General features: G+C 38.4%; 1 protein-coding gene across 4 annotated transcripts in view; it reads left to right on the forward strand.

Moving 5' to 3' along the window:
• The window catches only part of NR5A2 (nuclear receptor subfamily 5 group A member 2), an 88188-nt gene that overhangs the window by 33323 nt on the left and 27066 nt on the right, over positions 1 to 27799 (forward strand). For all 4 annotated transcript variants that reach the window (XM_068199616.1, XM_068199618.1, XM_068199617.1 and 1 more), the window contains 2 exons: positions 16616 to 16735; positions 26928 to 27075. In XM_068199616.1, the coding sequence (XP_068055717.1) occupies positions 16616 to 16735; positions 26928 to 27075 (268 nt within the window). The remainder of the gene's footprint in view (positions 1 to 16615; positions 16736 to 26927; positions 27076 to 27799) is intronic.

A 27799-nucleotide genomic window follows, 5' to 3' on the forward strand; every position in this document is an offset into this window, starting at 1 on the left:
CACTTGTTGCTTTGATAACGGATAAAAGGCTGTCATGAACTGCAGGCTACCAGCTGGGAGCAGATAGAGTAATCCCAGCAGAGGGTTGGCCCCAAACTACACAGGCATTCTTTTAAATCTTCAAGACCATAGGAAAGTTGTTTTTCCCCTGCCATTGTCATCATTATTCATGATGATGTTTTCCACCCTAATTTAAAATGTTGGTCTAGTAAATCTACCTTACAATACTTTTATGTTTGAAAAATAAGCAAATATCAGCAAATACCACGTAGTCAGAGATATTTCAGCTATTTCATTCAACTGCCTGAAGATTCCCAGAATAAATTCCAGAGAACTGGATCTGGATGTGCTGCAAGAAATCTCTGTCATTCGATTGTAAAGGTATATTGTGCCAAACATGCAGATAATCATAGGAACAATTTGTAACCTATGTCTTTCTCGTAATCAACACTCGTGATAAATGAAATCCAGAGGCTGTGTTACTTGTAAGAGAATAGCAACAGAATGTCATTTGTTAGAAAAGGAGCCCAAGTGACCCCTGCCCAGAACAAACACAGGCAAGCACAGTGACACACAGAGCCTGGCAGACCCACGCACGTGTAGCCGTGGTGATGTGCATTGTGCCACCAAGGTCATGTTACAAACATGCTTAGACACATGTTTGGCTGGGCCAGGGGCATTTGTTAGTCTGTTACATACGCTTGGCAAGATGGGGTGTTACAACCTGCATTATTGTGGAGAAAAAACCAAAAATATTTAAGCCCTGGTTGTCCTTCTATACTGTTCATTTTAATGATATATGTAGGGGTCTAGCTTACTTTGTATTCTTATGTGTAATTACCCATATAAAAAAACACCACTCATTAGTGTTCTGTTCCACTGACTTAATTATACTCCTTAATTAAATCTTGACTAACTGGGGGTCACTGCAGTGTCAGTGGGATTTGTCACTGTTTGTCAGCAGGTGTCTGGTCACATCTATTTCTGGTTTCCCTGTTGCTGTATGCTGTTTAAGAGCATGGTCTTTTTTAAATGCAAAGGACAATTATGCGTTACTTTGTTGTGGTTTGTGCCTTAAAGAAACGTAAGTGAATCCGTTCTGCAGTACGAGTGCTCTCCCGATCTTTACATACAGGAGGTGGGGAATGTAGCAAGTATAAACCTTTTCAAAACACAATTCATTACCTCACTGGTGCTCATTTTCAAAGGCTTGTTCTTCCTGCAATCAAAAGACACGGTGTTACTAATTTATCAGATAATCTTGTGTTCAACAGGCATAAAAATATATTGCAAATATCAATCCAGAGATACTACTCCTTTTCCCTATCTCCCAAACATGAAATGAATTTGAAACATGACCAGCAAGAATGAGCTAAATCAATATTACATGCATAAAAAATACTACATGGCATGTGCTGCTATTGCTGTGCTGCTCAGAGTCAGAAGATCGAGGCTCCCGATTCACTGTTCCCTGAATAATTCAGTGGGAGTTCTGCATGTGCAATAAGGGCATAATAGTGCCATTTCTGTCTGTTTCAAATTTACATGTTTTGGGTTTGTTATTTTAGAAGTTACTTAGGGGAAATATAATTCCCATGTTTACGCATATAATAGGCACCTAATGTTCATCTGAATAATTGATTAGTCAAGTCAGGCTTTCATAATTAGCTATTGGCTTTCCAGTATAAGCCCACAAAGCACTTGTCAATCTAGAGACATTTTTAATTTATTAATATATATGTTATCAAAAGAGCTGCAGTACTTACCTAGAAAGCATTATTTATTCTGTCGAGGCTGAGGAAGCATTTAGATTCTATACATGTATTTTGAATCTATTGTAACTTTCCCAGAAGATTATTTTTCTGTTCTGAAAGTTTTCAGAAATGTTTTCTGCCTATAAGCTCTTCCTTGCAGTGGAAATTGGAGTGGGTTTTTTTTAAAATCCATTCCTGTGTTACAGAGAACTTAGTGACATGTCTTGCTGACTATAAAATCATGTGTATTACTTATTTGCACTCAGATACACAATAAGCATCTAAATAGATGCCACTAGCAGATATCTCTAATGGAGCCACAGATTCTGTGACCAGACAGATGCATCTGTTGATAGCACATATTTGACAGTGATATTGCAATTATTAGTTGTGAGGCTGTATGGTAAATTGCAGAATTGTAAGATAAATTGTATTTCTCATGAACTTCATGACCTTGTTTGAACTCTACCACTATTCCAGTTTTGCTTCCTCGTATTTCTGACCAGTTTTTAAGTGGTTATTTTTAAAGGGAAAAGACATGGCCTTATTCCAGAAGTATGTTGTGAGCCCACCGGTATGAAATTCTTAAAACAAAACATTTGATTGTGAAATCCAGGATGAAAATTGTTCTTTTCTTACTAGAGGTGGGTTAAAACAATCAGATTAGAAATTCTATGGTTGTTTTACTGGGAAACAAACTTTATATTTCCATTGGGAGGCAGCATTTACTTCTAGCACTTGTTGAGTGTGAGGCACTGAATCTTAAAAAGATAGTGTTATTATTATTTCTGGAAAAGGTGTTTTAGTTCTGTATATGCTATAAGCTTGCTTACCCTTGGCCCTATTCAGGGGAATCACCCTCATTTTAGTGAAAATATTTAATCACCAGCTTCCCATCAGTGAGGTAAGGACAAGAGCTTTCCTGAATCAAAGTCCTTCTGAGACCTGTACTGTTGGATGTGCATTAGGTTCCTTGCTTTATAAGTGGAAAAGTACAAATATAATATCAGGATTTTAAACCCCTTCTAGATCTAGAACACTTCTGTTATAGCACAGATTTTTAGTTTGTTTGGAAAGGACATGATGTAAAAACCACAATTTAGTGGTAGGAAAAAGTATGCACATTTTGGTCGTGAGATTTATGTAACTGTGGCTCACCACTATGAATTATGTGGTCTCACAGAATTCAGACAAGTTCTTGAGCAATACTGCAGCATCTTGTGCACCACACATGTTCTGCATACTCTCAGTTTCTATTGGAAGGTAGGAAAAGTACCAGAATCATTATCTTGAAGTTTGGTAACATACCTCCACTTGAAAAAATGCAAATATATTTCTAAGGGTGTCATTATAAAGTCCCTCCTCTCCAGTATATCCTGTACTAATATAACTTTCTGTTATCTATTTTTATATCCATTCCAAAATAATCAAAAATTAAATGCTAGGTTGCAAAGATCACATATTCAGTGTCTCTGTAGGATTCAGAACCAAGTTTGCAACTGCCGTATAGTTTTCTACTTGACATTTGTACAGCGTTCACATTTCAATCAGTGTTATACCAATATAAGGATATTCTACTGGGATATCTTTAAGCATAATAGTTTCTACCTGAAAAGTGTTTATAATTTAGGCTGGTCTCCTAATTTAAGGATTTGAGCTATGTGAGCATTGATATGTTCACATTCTCACTATTAATGTGCAGAGTTCTCAGTGGTTTCCCTGTTAGCCTGAGTTCAGAAAAATTTCCCAGTGGTATTGCATTGCTTGGTTCTTCCATTTAGACTTTGAAAGAGCATTGTTTTCAGTAAGTGTTTTACAAGTGGAAATAGATGTGTCTGCTAAAGAAATTCATATTTGCATCATTAGACAGGTGTTCTGATCACAAGGCGGAAGAGAGATCATATACATAAACAATGAATTAAAATCCTGAATAGGATTGCTAGAGCTGTTTTTTCTAGCTTACAGCTAAATGAGGGCTATTATGTGGGCTTTCAGATAAACTCACAAAGCTCTTATCTGTATAAACCTGATAGATCTGCCATTATTCTTAGTGACTAACAGAAGTTATATCATTTAGTTTCATTAAAAATGCATTAATCCTTTTTTAGTAACCTTTTCCTAATTCATTGATTCAATTATACAATGAACAATAAAAATGTTTGGTATAATAAAAATACAGTATTAAAAGTGTGTTATATACATAAATGTTTCATTGCAATGAAATTATTCAGAGTTTAAAAATATTAACAATACTAATATCATGCTCTGAGACAAAAAAGTGTACTTTTTTTCAGCATGTCTGAAATTATATATGAAAAGAATGAGTCTTTAAAATGAGATGCCTGAAATGTTTGCTTATAGTATTACATGTGGTCACTTCATGTACAGACTTCCTGCAGAGTTGGTGATGTTTACCAGCACAGGTTGATTGAGGGACAGCAGAGCATTACAGAATGTATGCACATATTGCTCATAAACTCTGTGAACCAGGCTCCTCTGATCAGATCAATTCTCCCCAAAGTCACTGGCCTCTGGCCTAACTGAAAGCAGACTGACTCCCAGGGCTGGACCTCGAGTTAATGCAAGTATGGGGAGCATTTTGCTTGGTGAAGGAACACTCAGTGCATGGCAGCACTCTGAGCAACTTCCACAGCAGCAGCAGCTCCTGCCATCCCACTTACACCAGCTAAATAATTCAGACCACCAGGACTCCAGTCCAGCGCTCAGTCTGGCAGTTCAGCCAAGACTTTCAGTGATTTTGACAGAGCTAGTACTTCTTATCATTTTGTATTTGGTTTCTGGAGAGCACGCTCTCTCTCAGTGGCGGTATTAAACTGTTCTCTCAAACGCCGATAGCCTGGCACGGCTGAACAGTGCCTGTGGGAGACAGCCGATGCTGCCGGCTGCTGTGAAAAGCTGGTGTGATTTCTGCAAGCATTCCAAGACTAGAGGAGCAGAAAGCACTTCATATTTTCATTAGTCATCCCTTTACAGATTTACTTTTAATTCTTTCAGCAAAGCAGATTATTAAAAGCAATGACCTGAGGTCTTCATTCAGATCTCAGACTTGCAATCCTGTATAATGTGTGCCACAGGGCAGAGGTCACACTGACGAGTCTGTTAATGCAGTCACTCTGGGATAAGATCAATCTCCATACTTCACCATATTGATCTAATAGCTCATTGGCACTTCCCTCTTTGAATTGATTAGCTCATGTGTGAAAAGAGATTGATGGGTTTGTGACCCTGAGGAGTCTGTCAGGGGCACACCCATGGCAGGGGAAGTGCATGTTTTCACTGCTTCATTTGGGTGGCTCATTATCTGGGTGCCTCATGGGGGAAAAGGGTCATAACGTTGTTTTATGAATTATTTACAAAAAAAATATGATTTTCCTTCATTTGGTGCTCTGCCTGTACTGAATCATTCTAAAGCAGAACTGGAAAAAATACACATAAATAGCCAAATGTACCAAATATTTGTGTAAGGGAAACCATGACATAAAAGTGACCTTAAAAAGCAATTTTACTAATATAAAGTAATCATAATAGATATGAGGGTAGGAATAGACTTCATGGGTCACCTAGTCCATTCCCCTTATGCAGTGACAGAATATTGATGATATCTAGAAATTAATTGCATTTTAATTGCATATTCTGTATAAGTACTTACAGTGAATCTAGTTCAGACATCTCAGAGAACTTCATATGCACATTGCACTGTAGAAAGAGGCAATTTGAATGCAACATGTGAGCTACAAACTAAACTATGCACATTCTTCATTTGCTAAAAGCAACCAAAAAAACCCCACATTCAACTCCATTTATCAAATAGTCATATATTTGCAAAATGCATAAATTTGATACTGTATATTGGATTTTGGTGCAGTGTGTGGTCATGCAAGAGGAAATGCAAAAGGACCTGTCTCATGAAGCTGAATTTAGAAGTTGGTTTATGTTAGGGTATACTTTAAAAATGTGTGCATTATCAAAGGCCTTACAGATACATAGCAATAAAAGTAAGGACCGGCTCCTTGAAGCCTTTTGTTGAAACCCAGGCATTTTTGTATTTCTGTCTGCATATGAATTGTAGAATCAGTCTTGAAGACACTCATAATGTAAGAATTTCTTGTGCACCATCCAAGCTCAGGATTCTGTATAATGCCACAACTATTGGTATTTCATAGTTACATAGGATGTCAGGTTATATGATTATGCTGCAGTGCCAAAATTACTGAGCAAAATATTCTCGTGGTGTTGTCAAGCTGATGGTCATATTTATGTAAGGAGTCAGTGAGTTTCACTAAAAATATCTTGTTGTATCATTTAACTGGACATTCTATGTTTGTTTTGCAAGTTGGCAGTTTAGATTGAAAGACTTATAATTTTATTTACAGAGAAGTGTCCATGTATGCTCTATGCAGTTAGGCAACCCTTTTCTGCTATTTGATTTATGGTAACATAGACAGATACTGCCCAAAGACAGTAATAGTCAGTCCATCCCTAAAGACCTTATACTCTAAAAGACACAGACCCTCAGGCAGATTAGCCAAAGACAGAATTCAGTCTCTTACCTGTCAGTGACACAATGCTGAGTACTTGCATAATCTTGCATTCATTTATACTTTTAAATCATTCAAGCTATTCTATGTACCAGGAAAATTGCCCTGATATAGATTTAAGTAGCTGTATTTTAAAAAGTTCTAATACAGTTCAGAAAAACTCATTAGAGGCAGAGTCATCATGCACTCTACTTTGGTAAAACCAGGATAAACCTGGGATTAAACAACAAAACTTCTTACATTTGGGTGTTACGGTAATCTTTTAGTCATGTCAAACCTTCAGTAATAAAATTCATATTAAACCTAATTACAAACCAAAGTAATTGGTTCTTAGACCTAGATTAATAGTAGATTTCCAGATACTTGCACATAAGCAATGCAAAAATGATTTTTTGAAGAAAATGTTTCCATTTTATTGCAAGCTGTTGCCCATTGGCCAACCCCCTACCAGTATGAAACTTAGCTCCAGCAGCTGAGGTGTGCAATGCACTCATGGGTGAACAGGAAGTAATTAGAGTAGCCTGATTTTGTTGTTCATCATCCCTGCTGTCATTCAGAAACAAGCTAAGAAAAACCCAAGACGTCAGATGCACATACTCTCTCCATTTTTCCTAAAAACACAGCTAATCTTCTATTGCATGCAGACGTGTAGGAACCCAATTTAGAGACTCACAGACCTGTGTCCAGCTGTGACAGCAGAGAAAGTCAGAGGCTGACTGATTTGTGTCACAGTCTACTGTCATTTTTGCCCGTAAGGTCCTACTCATTCTGTGTTCTGTATTGCAAAAGTTTCTCTCATCAACATACCAAACAACCCAGATAAAACCAGTATCTTCAAAGACATTTTTTTAAATTATTATTAATCCTAATTGCAGAGCTAATGACAATATGGGACCCGAGCAGAGCTGTGACAATTGTATTCTAATGATACTTCAGAGATTTCCAAATTAGACTATGGAAACAGGAAGTAGGAATAAATGAAACAAAGCCAAATGAAAGGATGAATGGAAAAAAAACCCATTTTAATACACACTTGCCTGTTCCTTAAACATTCATTCAATCAGGACTTCCTGTGATTTTTAATAACATGGCTCTGTCTGCTCTTTCACACTTGGCTATGTTGGGAAAGGAGGTAATGTTTTGAAGACGATGTTCCTAGTTGAAAGGATTTAGCTAGATGGTAGTAGCTGCATGCTGAGAGCCTCCTGCAATGCTTTTGAGATAAAAAGAGAAGTAGTAAGTGTTTCAGATCATTCCTGTGTACCTTGTTGGATCATGCATCACTACACCTCCACAACCTTCTTGTATGGCTTCAGCTTCCCTTGGCAGTGTTTTTAAGCAATTGTTTCTATCAAGTCAGATGGATACTGGTTTAATATATGACAACACCCATTCATAAGGCTGATTTTTCTTTCATTTTCTCCGTTAGCATTGGGTCTTCTTTCTCATTTAATCTCTGCCCCAGTGACTTACTGTTACTGCTGCAGCCCTCAGGATGTAAGACAACATTTCTGTATTTTTTCTTCATCAGTATACCATCTCCTTTCACATCTTGACTGAAGATACTGTTTCTCATGATTTCTTACTGCTTTTGCTGTGGTTTTTCTGGCTGTTCTACTACAAATCAGAGGAAAACATAGTGGAATACATTTGTGTGGCAAGTGCAGTGTTCCACAGTAACACCAGCCTCTACTGCCAAAGTGTATTACAGGTGACTCTGTGGCCAGCCCTCAGTCTGGAGACTCTACATCCTTATGTTTCCCTGATTCAAGTATGGGCAGAAGGAAATACTTGCCCTTCCATAGTTTGATGTCTGTCAGAAGTTTTAAGAGGACTTTGAAATGTAAAATATAAACCAACATCTTTTAATTCCTGAAAAATATTGCAGTGCCATGCAATCAAAAGATAAAGAATAATTAAAATAAAAAACTAGTGATTTGCTGATAACTACAAATGGTATGAAACATTAAATGTATTGGATTCTTTGTGTGGTTTGTCAGTGTCCAACCCTGACTGTCACTAATACTCACCTGGCAAATTGTTCTTCTCTCATTTACGGTGCTCTAACATTAAAGTAACTTCTTTTTAGTCATGACTTCAGAAGATTATTTGCATATTCCCCTTGGTGTAATCGTGAATGCAGTCCCACAGTGTGTACACCAACCAACATTTGTAGGTGCCACCTGTTAAAAGGGAGTAAGATTATTCTTCACTTATGACTTGCCTTTTTCCCATGCTCCACACCCACTTAACAGCTGTACTGGAAATAAACACTAACCCTGTTAAACAGAAGAGTAACCACATAGTGTCATTTAAATAAGAGCTGATTTAAGTAACTCTTGTTAAAAACTCATGCAAAAAAACAGTGTTCTGGGGCATGCAGCACTTGAAAGAATGGGACAATAAGTGTGTTGAGAAATTACTCAGGTTGCATGTTACCATTTTAAAGATTGCTTTCTGAAATTAGCATATGTCTTTAGTCACAAGTTAAAAACATTTTCTATAAGATGCCTACTTGATTGAGTTTTAATAGAGTATTTATTTTCTCAAAAATAACATTAGTTCTTACTAGAACTTTGTCTTTTAGTATTAATAATGTACCCCATGTATTGTGTTGATCTCTGTTGAGATTTGATGTTTGTGATATCGAAGAAATTTTTAAAATGAGAGCTAATATTGGAGTTTACTTGTAGACTCTTAAGAGTAAGTTTCATCTGGAGCAATATACTAATTGTAAGAAAAGTGAAAACATAATTTAACCAATTCATCACCAAACAGGAAAGGAACATTATATAGACATTGGACATGGAACATTATATAGACATTAGAAATCTTCTCAGATAATGCTAAAATATATGTGACTTGGAGAAGACCACAAAGACTTTAATCACAGGCTGCTCTAAAACAGAGTGAAATTGCTGGTAGAATATATTAAAAATAAATTCACCAGCAGTACCATAAAGTTTACTGGACTCAGTTTTGTCTTCTGATTCCCCAAGGGACATCATTGTTCAGCCTAAAAAGCAGATCAGACCCGCAAGGCTAACAATTCATCAGGTGGGACGAATTCAGATTTTATTGCAAGGCAATGAACTAATATACACACAAGTTAAGAGTTAAGAATATGGTCCAACACAATTTTTTAGTTAGTTTGTTGACATCAGAAAAAACTAGGCGTATTTCCAGAGAAATTCAAGGGAACAACACAGCTCTAGTACCAAAATTGCTACATAAACTACATAGCTTTATCTAATTCTTTTAAAATTCTAGACCCAACTATGCATAAGCTTAGGCTACACTAACATCTATATAAACACTTACAGGAGTAGGATTTTGAAGGTAAATTCTATGTGGTAAAGAAGTGTACCTCCACTCTGTGAAACAGATGGCAAAAATAATTAATTTTCCCTTTTCCTTACCTTTCTATTCACTTTGAGAGGCAAGAAACACTCCATTGTAAGCAAAATTTTCAGTTGGGACTAAAAAGAAATACTTCTCTTTTTTTCAGTTAAATAAAATAAAAAACACAAACCCACAACCACTCAAAAGAGAACCTAAGAAAAACACATTCATAATTCATCAGAAATAATGCTGACTGTGAAATACCAAGTAATTTTCATGCAGTTTGCACAGAGATAAATGTGAGGAAAAGGAGAAGAAATAGGAGTGCTCTGTGTCGTGTTTGATGCCCTATATAATAGATATATATAATATATACACAGAAAACTCATTGTAATGGCCCTTTCACCTGATGCTTGTAGAAATTAGATTGGTCATTTACCTTCTCCTTAATAGATGGGAATAATTCCTAAATGGAGTCCAAAGATCCATAAGAGAGATCTTATTCTTTTGTAGGATGACCATCTGCTGCCCGCCCCTACTCCTTCAGCAATCGAGGGCCCCCAGACTCAGGCACCCTGTGCTCTATTCCTGCAAGAAAACAGGATGAGTGTGAGCTGATGCTCAAGGCTGCTTTTTTAAAGTATTTTGACTCTCTGGAAGATCAGCACTGAAACTGGGAAATGGCTGGGCAGTGCTGCTTTCATCTCCTCTTTCCCAGTGATCTCACAGGGAGCTGTCCAGGGGCATGTGAGTGGAGAAGCTGTGGCAAAGCCATTGCTCTCCCTGCCTGCATTTCCTAAGCAGGAAACACGGCACGCCTTCCGGAGCAGGGGCACTGCACATGCACCCCTCCACAGCTTGGAAGGGTAAAAAAGTGTGGGACTTTCCAAACGTTGCTTTGTGCTAAAAATTCCTTGTCTATGTCCTTTAAAATATTCTGAAGTAGTTCGATATTCCAAATATTAATGGTTCCATGAGCAAGGAGTTAGTGAAGCATTTTAGTCCTTCTCTCTTCCTCTTTCTCACTTCCCTGCCATTGAATAAAGGATGGGCACATTAACCTTTCTTTTTGCATGGTATTCAGCAGTTACTTTCCTCTGTGTGGACACTGATTCAAACAAAGCATATAGAAACTTAGCATCTTGGATAGAAAAACTTCCTGTTGAAATATTCTGGCTCTGACTGGTGGATTCGGAAGTTACTAGAGAAAGAGTTACACATACACACAGAGGCACATTCCAAGTACAACTGCACTTGTGTGACAGTCTCTGCACAGGCTGTAAAGAAGCAGGAAAAGGCACACACTGAAGTATTTCTGTATTTCTTTTAATTTTTAAATCAAGACAAATGTAAAGCGCTACCAAACTTGAATAGGATTATACTCCCTTCATGCTAGAGCTAGATGGAAACAGGACAGTCATTTAACAAAACACAGACTTGTAAAGATCATTCCCTGCCTTCACTTAGAAATTTTTATAACCCACAGTTTTCTAGTAAAGAGGTGGAACAATCATAGTTAATATTAAATCATTTCTTCTTGAACTTTGTAGCATTTTATTACTGAGGTTATAGGTAGTAATCACATTTTATTAGGGCACTCACTGATTCTGAAAGTTATGTGCATTCACTTCTAAAATCACATTGGCTGTTACGTGCTGCTTTTTGACAGCAACCTTGCACAGGAGGTTTCCCACTGTTAGCAGCAAGCCATCTGGAGAGTCCAAATCCTTCCCTACCTATCTAATGATTTGGAAACCATGCATGCATTCAGGAGTAAAAAATAGTCTCTGGAGTGCACTTGTCTTATAAAACTTTGATTTGGGGTGATTTGCACCACTATAGCATAAGAAAATGGAGTAACAACTCAAACTATATGTCTGCAATGACTTGTGAGTGATCTTCTAACTGCATTCGAAAGAAAGTTCAACCATTCCTTGAACCGATGTGCTTCAGGCTGAACAGTTCAGACAGATGTTTAATCGCTTCATACTCACTAGGAAATGGCTATTCAATGGCCATAGAATTTAAAAGTGGCACTATGAGATGAATGCTTCACGTTATTCCATATTTGCATTCCCTCTTAGAATCATAAGTAAAAATAATTCAGCTGAATCCAGCACAGTTTTATCACATAAATTTCAATTATTGTGTTTTTTTAAAATCATTAGATACCCTTTTAAATTTTTAGTAGCAGAAAAGCCCAAAGCTACTGTGGCAAGTTGATACAAATGAACAGAGATGAAAAAGGATTCTCCAGCTTCTGAGAAAAGCAGGTGTAAACTGGTTAAAAGGTGAGCACATTGTTTAACTGAATCTACAGCAATAATTATAAGGAAAATATTTAACTTAGCACAACACAAAAAACCCATGACCCTGAAATTTTTAACAGGTAATTCATCAAGTTTCAGGCTGACAATACCTCTTCAGAAGAAAAATTGCAATGAATCTGCAGTTGTTGGTTACAGTGCGAAATATTGTGAAACACTTTCCTAAAAGAAAGACACAGTGTGGTTTTGATAAGATTAAGGTGAATTTCAGCAAAGCATACACATTATTCTTCATTTTACTGTTTGGCAATTTCAGTGTTGTTCTTCAGAAAAAACAAAAGTTTATAATGATTAACGTTCTGTGCTGTGGGAAGCATACACTCTACAACAATGCTATTCTTGTGTCACACTAGCTTTTCTCATCTATAACATCAGCACAAATAGTTTTTCAGATGAGTAATCAGCATTTCTGAGATAAGTCCTCCCTTTAACTATAATTGATAAGGTGTGATTGTGTATTACAGTGTCAATAAAGGCCTCAAGAGAGACTTACAAAATTCCATTGAATCCTATATCAAAAGCTCAGGGCCCAGCTGAAGGGAGGCCAGGGTTTAGCAGGTAGATGTGACACTCCCATTCCTATCTTCTTCTCCCAAGAGATAGTGTGTCACCACAGTGCTCAGGGTTAGACCTTTCCTCTTCAAATTGGGAATCCATTTCCTCCACTCCTGGAAATACACTATGTGGCTTGCATTATACTGGCAAGATAAATTATGCAAACTAATAGATGCATCTAAATGTATTCTCATGCATGCCTGTTTTCAAATCCTTGTTAGTGGAAAACTCAGAAAAAAATTCTTTAAAGTCACCTTATAATTGCAACTGGCAGTGTAGAACTCTGACATGCCACCAGAGAATTTTCTGTGTTCAAACCTGTGTTCAGACACTTGGCAGAATCGAGTTCACTGTGCAGATGAACAATACCACACCTGTACTGTTGTCAACCACCATTCTCTGCTTCTCTAACAAACAGTACTTGCTCCTTCTCTGCCCCAGCAGCATCACTTGCAGTCACACAAACCCTTTATGTCTGCATCTCATTCTCCTCACCTTCGAGGTTTTACCCAATATCCAGCTCCCCTTTGTCTTCTCCCACCACCTTCTCTCTTCCTTTAAAGCAGCCTCCTAAGCATTCCCTTTGCTTCCTTTATCACTTAAGAGCAGTTTTACATGTGTGATGTTTTACTAATTTCATACTTGCAACATTATTCCTCTTTAATGCCACCCTGCCTGCTGGAAATGATCTCTTACATCTTTAAGGCACAGACCTTTCTTTACCTTCTTCCACATCTTTCTTTAAAAACCATTTCTTCAGCAACAATTTCCAGTTATGCTGTCCCCACTGGTGTGTCTTCATCTGAGTGCCACTGGCCAGAGAGGGCCTAATAGTAACCATCTGGGTACAATATTGACTCAAACTTTTGCTTGAGGCTTGATAGCTGTCAAATGGGCATCTCATTTGACAACTTGCTTAGGAAAGACCCAGGTTACATTATCCTCATGTCAGTGTCCTATTATGACAGGAGCAGATTTGGGGAATGTTCTTGCAGCAGGGAGGTGTTGGCCACATAATGTTTAACATTTATTTATCAGCATTCCTAGTAGTTAGGACAACAGGAGCTTTTTCTTGTTGTTAAAACATTGATAATACTCTTAAAAGATCTCAACAATCTGAAAAAACCCTCAAAACTTAGGCAGTAGTAAGGGCTCGTGAGCTTGTTTTAATTCATTTTATACTGCAATTTAAAATGTTGTTGATTATGTCTAGTTCCCGACTGGACTTCAGTGTTTTGGTGACAGAATCTTACCTTTTCTCCTGCTTACATGCTAATGGCAGAGCAGCCTTCTCTAGCTTTGGAATCAGAAGACTGAAGTCCACAAGAGCATTTTCCTGCAGGAGGACCTTCCTCTTCAGAAGCAAACTTGAATCTCTTTGCCTTCAGGATCAGTTTCAGGCACATTCAGTTTAAGGCACATAATTGTTTTGGTCAAAGGCTGATTTTCCCATTTTGACAGATAACATGCTTCTGTAACACATATATTGACGTGCCATGGAAACACAATTGTGTTTGTGTTCTGCTGCACTTACACACATCATAAACTTTACCAGCTCCTTCTAACATAAGAAGTGGTGCATTACTGGTTTTGTTCAATGTGATCTAAATGCTTTTCCTCATCTACATGTCATTCAGAAGTAGGCTGGAACTGGTAATTTGTGTTACCTTTTAGTAATACACAATCCTCATTAAAGTCATGTTTCTTTCTTCCTAGAGCATCTGCTGCTCCACCATCTTTCTTAAAATGGCAAAAGTAGCTGGATCTAATCATCTTTTGCAGGCAACATGGTGTTTGGGATGTGTATAAAGCTGGTTATGCTATCCATTTTATGGGCTTTCACTAGTTAAATTACAGTGAATACAGAGGAGCAGATTTTGTGAACCACTAGCAGATGTTCACTGTGCTAGTTTTGTGAGGCTTGTAAAACAGCAGGAACAGACTATGTGCAAAATAATTTTTTGTGATTTTGCCATCTCGCACTTTTCTCACAGCACTGGCTCGGTAATGACATGATAAAGCTTGGGAGGTAAGCTTTGATTGCGGACTAGCTGCTGTTGGGATCTTCAGAAAGCCAGACCTGTAAAGTGTAGTTTGTTTTCAAAAGCCTGTGGCTGAGACAGCTGGCTAACACTGGAAATAGATAGTCATTTATAGTACAGTCAAGTGCTTGACATCTTATTCAGGTATTAGGTGTTATGACATGGATGCTGAAGGTTTAAACTTCTCAAAATTTGTTTTCTTCAGATATAAGCTGTGATAGCTTTATGTGAAATGGTAATTTGGGTTACATTATCCTGTTAGCATGATGTCTTTGATTTTTGTGATTTTTTCAACCCCTTTTTTGTTCAGAGGAGAAAATGATCAAAGAATCATTTCATGTAAAAAGCAAGAGTAACAGAATCTGTGCATTTCAAATATCTTTTTCAAAAAATTAATTTAAACCTGGCCCAAGTGTATCAATGTGGTGATTTACTGTCCTCTCTTGAGCCAATGAGTCGTTTGGTTGAAATAGTTTTGTAGTCAAATACATGTTGTGGGCAGAGCGAGAGATTTTTAATACCAAATCAGCCTTGCTCTGTATCTGTGTGGGAAAACATGAACAGCAGCACACAACCTCTTGTGCCTTTGAAAGGTGAAGGGAAGTTAAGAGAAAAGGAAGAAGTAAAGATTTCAATGTTTCAGATGTTAAAGTCTGAGCTATGTGGCAAGTGACTGGAAAGAGAGAGACAATAGTGGGTAACTTTCACAGGCGACCTTACAAAAATCTCTTAGTAAGAAATGTTACTTCCTTCTCTACTACACAACCAGAAAACAAGCCTGAAAGAATAAAGTTCTAAAATTCATTAGGTCATATTTGATAAAACTTGAAAACATCTACTGCATTACCTAATTCAGCTCATGCAGGATTACTCCTTGTAGTGTGGTTTCCTGTGTATGATAAAATCCAGTTCTAAAGCAATTGAAACAAGATTTATAGCATCTATAGCATTTTTAATTTGTCCATCAATTACTATCTGTGCAGGTTCTTAGAGTCCTTTCAACTGCATAGGTGCTATCACCACTCTGAATTGTAGCAAGGCTAATGTATGCACCTCTCAACTCTTTCAGGGCACCCATTTAAAGTCAAAGACTTTGATTTTAAAAAGAAATCAGGAAGCTCAGAAAGAATAGGTTCAGAGACTACTGATGCTTAACCATGACTTAATTTCATAGTCTACCTTCCACTAATTTGTGATTTTTTTTTTTCTCCCATTTCCTTGGAAATCCTAATTTTTTCAGTCTTTAAGTGAAGAAGACTGAATGCAATCTAGTTGCATTTAGAGTCAGTTCAGTGATAAATTTCTTTGTCCTCTAAGACATAGATCCCAAATAACTTCAGAAAATCTTAATGTGGGTTCCTTGTGCTGGGTGCCCTGTGTGTTCCTTCTGTTTCCAAATCCACCCACACATGTGTCTTGCTGCTCACCACTGACTTGTGCATTGCCCTTTCTTGCCCTACCAGTGACATCCAAAGCTGCTCAGCTTCTGCTCATTAAGAAGTGTTCTCTTTTCATAGCACCACAGCCATTTTTAGAGAGTTTTTTAACCTCTCTTCACTTTTTAATTTGCAAGGGACCGGTCTCTGACTTGGGCCTGTTGAAGCAATAACACTTATGAATCTGCAGATTCCTTATTATTTCCAGAAGCTAAGGTTTAAGATGGGGAATAGGAGAAAGTTCACATCAGTATTATTTCCTGCTATTCTTGTTTTGAGTAAAAATAAAATCCCATTGCCATAAATACAGTTATTACTACTTAGCACAACAATGCAAAATTCTGCTTTCCAAGAATCTAATTCCTAGTTCTGCTTTCCTAGAATCTAATCAGGAGTAAATATTCTATACATTTCACAGATAAAGGCTACAGCAGTGCTCCGTTTATTCAACTGCAAACAGCAATTTTGGGCATGAATAGTTCTAGACAGCATCTCTGTTCTCCTGATATCAGCCAGCTGTGTGAAGGAGAGCTGCCTCCCTAGTGTGATGTCAGACTTACTCCCAGAGTGATGTCACCAATGTTTGTGTTTCCTTTACAGGTTGATGACCAAATGAAGTTGCTTCAGAACTGCTGGAGCGAGCTCTTAATTCTGGATCACATTTACCGGCAAGTGGTACATGGGAAAGAAGGCTCCATCCTTCTGGTTACCGGGCAACAAGTGAGTATGTGGTCTGAGAGAAATAGTCACGTCTTGTTTTTATAATAATTTTCAAAATACCAGGAGTTTCACTAGGTCAGAAGCACTACTGTGTTCTCAGAGATCCTTCATAAGTAGTGTAGGTAAAATCACTTGTGCACTGTTTCTAGTCTGCTGATTGCAGATAAACCTAAAAAAGCAGATACAATCATAAGCACTTTGCTTTTCCAATACTTCAGTAACTGAAAAGCAGCAGATGAGAAGCGTTTCTCAGGAAGTAGTATTTCCTTAGGGCTAAATGGTTTCTGACAACAACACGGCCAAACCTAATGCTTTAGGTTTAAGCACGTATAGTTCTCTTCCTTTCAGAATTGTGATTTACTGAAAAGAAGCACTGGCTGGGTCAGAAATCTAGAGAACCTGCTGCTTACTACCTCAGAAATACCTTGGTTTTAGAGACATATGCACATGTGTGAGAAACTAGGCAGCTGAGACATCTAATCACAGGAAAATTATTCTGTGCATAGGCTATAAAAGCAGATAGTATCTCAGAAACTGTCTCATGGTATGCACTGTGCAGTTTCTGCACAGCTACCCAGGGGTAATTTTCTTCATGTGTCAGATACAAGGATCTCCCAAAATGCAAGAGCTATAATGTAGTAAATATTGGGAAAACTGTGAGAAAACACAAAAGAAAGTTTTGTCTCCACTATGCTTTCCAAAGCACAACTATCTTGACAGTAAAACAAGAATCTTATTCCTAAGATTGCTATTCAGCTTTTAACAGGAAGAAAGAAAAAAAAAAAAGAGAGAGTATCAAAGAAAAGCAAAGTGTGCCTGTACATTATGTTTCTGTCTTGAAGTGAAAACAAATGATGGTTCTTTGGTATTTAAGTAGCTGCAAACTGAACTGCCTCAATATATACACACATGGGAAAGAGCTCCTTTCCTGTGCTACACCGTTTGTGTCTGCATGTTGGAATCTGCTTACAGCTTTAGCTGTAATTTTAAAGCTGCAGCCATTTCTTAACACTAAGAAGAAATGTCTGTAAGAATCAGAAGGATTCTAATTCTCCTCTTTGCATTTATGATTAAGACGTCTACAGTAGAAGGGAGAAATTATTGACTTGTTCAAGAAAGGAATTGGGAAAACTCAAATTTCTATGGAACTGACTCCTGCACTTCATGGAAAGTCACTAACCTATCTCAGATATCATTGTACTCCCTAATTGCATTAGCAAAAGTTAGCTTAGTTGCATTACTCTTGATTTATATTGGTGCAATTGATAAAATGACTGATTCTCTTTCCACTTCATGCTTTGCAAGACAGACAATTTTACTGGAAATTATTTCATTTACCACACAAGTTGCTTGTTTATAAAGTTGTAAGTACATTGGACAGGTTTTTGTTCCTGAGAGAACTGCTAAATTAGTGTCTCCTTTGTTATGTGATTAGCACTGTTTTAGAGGTACTGAGTGCATAAGTCCCACTGAAATCATTAGAGGTATCTAACTACCCTTAAATTCCAGCCATTGTCCCCATTTTCCCACAGTAGTAATTTTTACCTCATTAGCCACTTTTATCTTTTCTTGAAAACAAAAACCCCAGCAGTACATAATCTCAAGGCAAAGCGGAGTGTTTCTTTACTGTTGGACAACAGGTAGCAGGATGCTTATTAAATGTACTGCTTGCATATCAGCAGCTGAACTGGGAAGCTGTGCATTTCCAGGCAATCTCCAACTAGGTTAAAACCTGCCTATATTGGAATGACTGCATAAATTTTTCTCATGTTTGCAAACTAGTTTTAATACATCCGTCTTTAAATCCAGTTTCCTTTTTCTATGTCAAAATTTGTTCTTTTGAAGTCGGTGCAAGCACCCCCAGAGTCTCCTCTCACCTTCTTTACTTTCCTCTTTGCACTTAGGCTAAGAGCAGGAGTGGTATCATTATGACAGCAACAAGAACTCTACAGCCAGTCCTTTTTCCCATTTCACAATTCCTAACAGCTGCAGAGCATACTGCCATGGATGTATCACAGATTCTCTTTGAGAAACAGGGAGACACTAGACCTGAATTACAGTCTCTGGCTGCTGTTTCTGAAATCTCCCCATAATGCCCCTGTTTTGTCCCAGTTTCACTCAGCTCTGGCCCCAGTGGATCCTCGGTGAAAAGGCAGATTGCTTCCAGGAGCAGGCGCCTGCCCCCGCTGGGCTGTGCATGGCACACATTTCACACAAAGGCTGCTGGTAGTTGAGGTGCCGCAGCGGTGCCAGTGCTGTGCAACTACATGACTTGTAGGCAATTTCTGCATCAAAAGCACTTTAAACCACCATCTTTTCAAATTATTTTCATGGGTAAAAATCATTCCTTGAAGAAACCCTTTTATTTAGATGGACAAGGCTGGGTGAGCTAAGCAGAAGTTTTAAAATATCTAGAATTGCCAGAGCTACAAATCTTAAAATCATAGGATAATCCAGACTGGAAGGAATTTTAAGGAGTCACCAGTCCAAACCCCTGCTCAAACCAGGTATCTCAGGGCTTTGTCCAGTTGGGCTTTGAAAACATCCAAGAATGGAAACTGCAAAGTTTCATGTGCAGCCAGTACCACTGCCTGACAATGTCCATGGGGAGGAAGTTTTTCCTTAGTTCTCCTATGAACATTTTTTTTTTCCAACTTACACCCAGTGCTCCTAACTCTCCTTCTCCTTGAGCCCTGATGCCATGCAGAGCCCAAGAGATGTTCTTAGGACAAACTGAGGCAAAGGTGGCACTGAGAACCTCAGCCTGGTCTGTGCTTGCTGCCACAAAATCACCATCTGAATGCAGCTGTGGTTCCACATTTTCCTGGTTTATCCCACACTGGCAATTTAATATCCCTTGCAAGTTTCAACTACAGCTGAACCCTTTTTTAACATTATCACTCCATGGCAGTGGACATGGACATGGATGGTATTTCTACATCACCCATCCTGAGCCATTCCTGGCTTCAGCTGCTGTGCACTTGCTTTTGCACATCCCTGTTCAGTAGTGAGTTACTTTTTTAGACAAGTTGATCCAATACAACTGTCTCTTTACCTTACTGTCAAGGTGGCCCATCTTGGAAGCATTGACTCAGACTGTTGCACTCTTAGACACAACATCTGTTCAAATGTATTTATGAAAGGACAATTACAACTGTGTCTGTATACTCTGTAAAAACTGTAAAATAATTCTGGGAAGCCACACTTCTAGACCTGGGCATTATGAGTCTTTGCTAGTGCACCATTCCCACATACTTTCTGATTACTGTCCTGATCCTTTCAGTTCCCACAGAAGACACAGGGAAAAACCATGCCACCATTTCATAAAAATTAGTTGATTAAGGTGTGGAAAGCACTCTGACACTTCTGATGAAAAGTGCTGTAGATGTTTTTATTTCTGCTACCAACAAAGCACTATAAGCAAAATTACAGTCAATCACCTGGCTTTCAAAGATAATAACTTTAAACTGAGGACCTGAGCTAGATTGCCAACTTTATTACCCAAGAGATCAAGCTTATTGTCGCAAGTTAGAAAATTTAAAGACCTGAGAAGCCTCACTCCTCACTTTCTTTAATAAATCCCTCCATAAAAGCTACTCATAAACACTGTCCTTTTTACAAATCACCATCAAGGTGGAAGCTGTAAGGGGGGAACTTACCATCACTTAATTAGAACATACCTGCTCTCTCCACTTAGACTGCACAGCCTCTGTTCCTCAGACACAAAAGCCAAACTTTATCCAGGTCCCCAGGGCGGTACCACTGTCAGTGCTGTACTAGGTATCTAAAAGGGATAGAAGCAGTAGTTCTTCTAGTAGTTAGAAGAACACTTGATAATTTTCAAACACACTGGCTCAAAACCCATTACTTTAGGGCACTCCTATCACATTTCCATATATCTGCATTTTCCGCAAGCCACTGACTTCTGGGTTTTACACAGTATCAATCCACTGTTACCACTTTGATGGGGAAAAGGTGCAGTCAGCAACAAACTAGTAAGCTCTGGCCCTTGTATAAAACGAGACTGTGTTTTGTTTTATTTTATTTTGTTATTTATTTGGGATTTCATAAATGAAGCTCTTTTGTGTGTAAGTGTTTCAAGAAAGCATTTTTTTCAGATCATTACAATTCCTCAGCAGTTCCTCAGAAACAAGTTCCTCCCTGTGCTGCACACTTCATTTTCTGCACTAAGTACTGCCCCTTAGCAGTAGCAATTACCATTTCAAAAGGAAATAAAGTAGCACAAATGCATTTTACAACTCTCAAAATTTCATAATAGAAAACAGCTAAGGAGTGATTTGCAATGTGGTGGTTAATTGTAAATCATTGCCAATATGCTCTCCACATGCTGAGTTTTGTAGGCTTGCCATGTAGCATGTAATTTTAACAGACCATTTCTAATTATAGAATTTTAATTCCTCCAACTTGAGCACTTTCTTCTTGTATCTTCTACATGAGCAATACACTGCCAGCTTCCAAGACCCAGCACACATAAGGTAGATGCTAAAGCTCTGCAGAGAATATGGTTGCTTCTGCATTTTCCTGCAACAGTCAATGCACAACATGTGAATTGTAGCCTCGTCGGCTTCCTTTGTTCATACCTAAACTCTACTCATGGTTGCCAAATATTCCCTCTGCTGAGCTTGGCCAAAGCCTTTCCAATTAAAAAGACCAATAATGTGTCTAAATCTCAGATGTTTTTGAGATTGTTGAAACTACTGATTTAGTTGAAGTCATCACACAAATGCTTCTTTACACATGGATTTCTATTCTAAAGCATAGCATCAGAGAAAGAGCATGAGATCTTGATGGCATTGTCAGGAAAGATCACCCTTGCAGAAGAATCACTGAATTACAAAAGCACAAGAGTGTTAGAGGAGTGGCTGCAAAGGACATCTACAAGTCATAGGTATAGAAAGCTCATGGATATCTAGTGGAAACCTATTACTTCTTATATTTTTGGGACTTAGTAAGAATCTTTTCCCCATTCGATTTGTGTTGTAGTCAGTGAGGCTTCATAGTTGTGGCAGGCACAAAAGAGGTATTGGCATTTGAGGGCCAAATCTAGAAGTCCTTACATCAGCAAATAAACACAGGATTTGATTCAAGGAGGATACAAATGAGGTCAAACAATCATTATTTCACTATTCAGTACAGAATTAACTTTTTTTCACAGTTCCTTACTCTAGTGGTTTCTGCCTAAAGGAAAGTAAGGTTGTGGTAGCTGTTAAAAGGGGCCTTCTGAAGATATGAAGATATTATGCTGGCTGCTCCTTGGGGATGAACTAGATGTGCTCAGTTAAACTGGGTAAAACACATCAAAATTCAGTTATAACCATGAAGGGCTCTGACTTCAGGTTTTTCCAAATATTTGTTACATATTTTGAGCCTTTCATGTAGCTGTGGACATACCTATGCACAACCTGATCCTAATTCACATGTACTTTGCTGTGTTGCCATGAAACCATCATAGCACTACATTTTTAAGTCTAAAATCCCTGTTCCAGTAAAAGTTCATGGAGAGAGCACCTGACATGAATCCTTGAATACCAGAACTCTTCCATTTTCCACGCTAACTCTGTTGTCTTCATGGGAAACACATTTCTTTTGTATTTCATACACATGGCTCCCATCTGCAAGAAGAAAACTAAAGTTATTTGCCTGGAATCTGGCAGCATTTCTTCAAGCCTGTTAGTCCTCCAAACCAGTCCCATGCTAGTGAACTAATCTGTCAACACAAACTCATGTAAAATCCCATAGCTGAAGCCGAAGTTGTTCAGAAACTCAATTTGAAGAAAGCACCACATGAGTCTGTCCCAGCTGCCTGTTGGAGTAGTGATAGTGATGGGATCCAAGGTGAGCACTTCCAAGCCTTGACTACCCATTGGTGGGAAAGGATTTAAAATAGAGCAGAAATTTGGGTAAAATAACAGGGTCTTGAAGAGAGAATTTACTAACATGGTTCAAAGCTCCTGAAGGAGCAGTTTGAGTTATCACAGCCTTGTGAGATGTTACCCAGACATTCACAAAAATTTTTCCAGTGGTTCTCTGTCTTCTGATCAACTTTACTGAATATCAAACACAGCAGTGATTTTGTATTATCTCATCTCAATATTAAAAACCACATAAAAGTACATTATAACACTTTGGTAAAGAAACGGATTCTATTGTATTCTGCAGTACTTTGGAGTGTTACTATTTGCATATTATAGTTAATTATCAAGCACCATATCATCCTAGGGGAAAGGGCCACTGGCAACTTAATTCATTATCTTCTATTATTGTGTCTCACATTAAAATGACAAGCATCTTATGCTGCATAAGTCAACAAAATTTTAATTAATATATCCAAATGTAATAACCAGCAGATACAAGCATATCTGTGGGCTTTGTCATTTCTGAAAACTTTTCAATTTTTGTATGTAGGCACCTCTTCAAAGTGTTTTCCATGTTTATTTGCTTAGAAATGTAACAGAAGCATCGTTTTTAATGAAAGAATTATATGAAAAGCTCAAAATGAGTTTAATAACCACTGCAGTTTCCAGTGAAACCTGTATCTCAGGAAACAGTGGAAAGGTTGCAATAGTAAATGAGCTTGTTTGCTATATACTGAATGCATGCTTCTGAGATGAGACTCATCCACCCACTGAGCATCCACTCGAGCAGGGTCAGGGCTCAGGGACCCAGGGCAGGTCAGTGTGGGCCAGCCCAGGCTTTCAGTGCTGTTTGTAGCCAAGGAGGGGGCACTGGGGGAGCAGCCCCCCAGCAGCCAGAGGTGCTGGCCAGGGTTGCACCCCATAGAGCAGGAGGAGCAGGAGGCTCCCTTTGCTGCACCTGGGCACCCACTGCCTCTGCCTTTGGACCCCAAGCTCACAGTAGTCTAATTTACTAAATCCAATATTAAATCAAACTTTTATTAACTTGGACTGCCTTAGTGTACTAAGATATACTGAACAGAGCTATAGCAGGGGCTTTATTCCTTACTTGTGCAATTCCTGTCTGGCTGAAAGGAATGGCATTCAGGGATAGTCAGCACCTGGCAACACCATCAACAAGTAAAATCACTCTAATCATATTCTGGAGACAGTTTCAAGCTTGCTGTAGCATTGAAAGGGATGGTGCAGTTCCACACGATACCTCCCCATGATACCACAGTCATATTCTAGAAATCAAACACTCCTTAATTTTAGAAGAAAAAGGGAATTTAATTCCACCATTAAGTTTTAGACTGTTTTGTGAGCATAGAGGTGATACCAGAAGCCACCACCTGATTCGACCAGAGAAATTACTGAGCCCAGTAATTTGTCTTCAAACATCTTTAATTACCATGAAACACCCTTTGCAAAACAAAAAATAGCAGGTGTTCCCTTTATTTTTGGCCTTCAGCCGCAGCATTTATTTAGCCCAGGGTACAGGAGGAATTCCCACTTCTGTTTGTGCAGCCATAACTTCAGCCCATTGTTGTACTTCCAAATTAGGTTATGTGGAAGCTCTGACAAAGCTGCTGTTTTCAAAAATGCCAAATAACATTCTCAACATCAAAATCAATGTGAAATGTAGTAGTATTAATTGGGATGCAAGAATATTTTAGTAATGGATTTGATTTTACTAAATGAAATCAATATACAATAGCAAGTAAAATGTACACTATAAAGTAAATGCTAAGGCTTCATTATGCAATTAAGCATTTTGCACAAAATCCAAGCTGGTTTAATCCTTGTCTTTTAAAAGTGTTTTTAATCATGTTTCAAGCTAAAAGAATTAGTACACATTTTAGTATCAATTTCTGCATAAAGGACTAAGCAAGCAGAACAGTGTAGTCTTTAATGTGACCACTTTTTCAGAATAGACATTAACTGAGGCTTTTTCATGCACAGTTGCTTTTGTATAAACTGATTGACACCTTTGGGGGTCGTCTTTCCACTGACTCATAATTTTGCTCACTCTTGAAAAAAGCCTTCTGCACACCTACTATTCTCTAGTTAAAGCTGAAAATTCAACTCATCATATTTACACAATTAAAAAAAAAATCCATTCTGCGTTGTTTTTAATTGCAAATCCTACTCAAGGGACCAATTCTCCTGCTTAGGAGGCAGCCCTGTGCCTTCTACTAGAGAACCAACTGCAGTCAATTATGGTAATGAAATGTCAATAAATATAAAAATTTAATACAGCCTGTTCCTGGTGAGTGGCAGATGAGGACTTGCCTCCCAGACAAATTTGCTGGTGCTGCAAATATTAAATGCACCTGAAAGAGGAGCAGGTTGCCTGAGAGCTCTCCAGTAGAGGGATGCTGGGAGATCCAGGCATCTACTGGGTTTTTCCATTATGGCATAATCGCTGCACTAAGGCCACTGATATTCTTGACATTCAGACATCTTAACTTCTTCGTATGAAGTGAGTAGCATATTTTCCCCACAAATTGGAAGCTCAGTAAGGGATTTGGAGCTTTTTGCCCCCCTCTTAACAATTACAAAAGAGATATTAAGTTATGAAATTTCATATTTATATGTAACCAGTTTCTCAATAAAACGTAGTTGAACCATGGCAATACATTAAACTGATCTTTGAATAAAACTTATGTGAGGTATGTTACTGTATTTTTTCTTATTATTTATATAGGTATATATACATAAAGAAATATGCCTAAATGCATCTATAGAAAGAGTGATAAATAAGGGATTAACTAGCAAGTAGTTTTTGAAAGATGGATAGACTGGGGTTTCCAAAGATCAGATCATAGTTTTGCCACAGATTTCTTTGGCCCTGAGTAAGCAATTTAATGTCACTACTTCAAGTTTCCCCAGGTGTAAAAGAGAGCAATAACCTACCTCACAGGATTCTTCAGCATAATCCATTGATTTAATTGAAGCATGAACTCAACTCTGACTGCTCCAACACTGCAAAGTGTTGTTGTTCTTAACTTCCATTCAAAAAGTATAACCTCCATTTTTCTTGTGCAATTACCTCCAGTCTATAGGGAGCAATAAGAGTACATATAAATGCAATCTCTTATTAAAAGTCAGTAACTTATTGATTATATTAAAGTCATTACCTGCTCCACACCAAGCCATTGCCCTGTCCTGGAGCCAGCCCACCCCAGCCCCTCCCTTCACCTTCCCATCACAGCATTCCCACAGGCTGTGCCCTTCCCCACAGGTCACTATCCTGTGACAAAGCAGGCACACCTTCAGAATGGCAAGAGCTGGGGCAGTCTCCTGCACAGAAACATCCCTGCAGTGGGACTGGCATCAGCCAGAACAGTTTCAGCATGCTGGTCTTGGGGAGGTTGCCCAAGGTTCAAGGATCACCCAAGGATGAGTAAGCAATGACAGGCCTTAAGTATCCTGTGCTTGTGAATTTTCCCTTTTTGAATAAGTGTATTAACTCCAGCTTTCTGTTGGATCTCTGCATACAAGGAAAGCTCCCAGGCAGGTCAGCCTGCCCCAAGAACAAGGGGCAGCATCACAGGGCAGCAGAGCCCAGAGCAGCACCACTTGTGTCCCTAGCGCAGGGGAAGGAGCTCTGCGCACTGCAGTCACTGCTGGGGACAGTGCGAGGGCAGCTGGGCTGTCACACACCTGCCACCCCTCCTTCCCTGCAGGGCAGCACTTGCCTGAACAAGTGAGTTCCTATCAACTCCAACAACACAGGGATTTTGTGTAGCTGAGGAGAACAGCAACCACCCACACAATACCTCTGTTTCCTGTGGGAATACACCGGCATTTTGGAGCCTGAATAGATGTTTCTGGCCAAGTTCTGGACACAGGACTGTTTCCCATGAATATCATTGTGTCCCTCTGGAGCAGTATAGCCAGGGTAGGCACAAAGCTCACTCCATCTGCAAGATCATACTATTACAATGAGAATAGGAGACACCAAGTGAACAAAACTGAGATGTGGATAGCTACCAGTGTCATAGGTAGCTATTTAATGCTTCTAAAAAAAGCTAATACAGACAAACCAGCACTCACAGTGATGTCATGTACCGTTAAGATATATGGCTTAATGTTATTTTCAATATATACCATTGGGTTAAAATTGGTTTATATATAAAATCATCTTGACTTGGTAACATCATTAAATTAAGAGTGATTTCTATATTCAGGAGTATCCTGGTTGTATATTATTGCTTGAAACATCCTAAAGTGTGGGCATGAAAACCAGATAGGAATACAATTCTCTTTTACAGGTGGATTATTCTGTAATAGCATCTCAAGCTGGAGCCACCCTCAACAATCTTATGAGCCATGCACAAGAACTGGTAGCAAAGCTTCGTTCGCTGCAGTTTGACCTACGAGAATTTGTCTGTCTCAAATTCCTGGTGCTGTTTAGTTTAGGTAGGTACACTCTAATCTTCATACTTATTGGTTTTTTCTAAAAAACTTTGAAAATATTTTGCTTTTCTTCAATTTTTCGTGATTTTGAAATGTTTAATGAGGTTCTCAGTAATCTGAGGCTAATGTTTTAATTATCAGTTGCAGGGAAATTATGTATAAGTATTAAAAGTGTGTTTCCATGGAAATTATTCCTAAAACCCACAGAATTTTGTGGAGTATTATAAACCCTCTGTATTTTGGTATGTGAATACTGAATTTTCCAGAACAAGGATAAAATTCTATTAGACATCCTAGAGAACAGTGGAAAATACAGATTACCGTGTTCTTCTGTGATATTGAATACAGTTATGTAAAGCACATGGAGTGGGGATATGGTTGAAATTTCCCTCTTATTCAAGGGCATCTGTGGTAAGTATAAACAATCTTCTTTGCATATGATGGCTGTCACACTGTAACCCATAAATCAGGAATGTATCTCATAGTTTTTCAAAAGTGAAAGGAAATCCTAAAGTGCAAATTAATGATAATAGCTTTAGGACAGATCTGGCTAGGAAATAACCTTTAAAGGGAAGATGGTTTTGTACTAGTGGAGAGGACAGAATGGGAAAGATACCTATGCAAGACAAATTAGTTAAACCAGTGCCCTCCAATAAATCAGTTGAGAAAAATCACTGGTGCCAAGAATAAAAAAGATCTTAGGGAGATGGATTCCTATTGACTTCAT

The sequence above is a fragment of the Anomalospiza imberbis genome, chromosome 9, assembly GCF_031753505.1.
Source record: "Anomalospiza imberbis isolate Cuckoo-Finch-1a 21T00152 chromosome 9, ASM3175350v1, whole genome shotgun sequence".
Lineage (NCBI taxonomy): Eukaryota > Metazoa > Chordata > Aves > Passeriformes > Viduidae > Anomalospiza > Anomalospiza imberbis.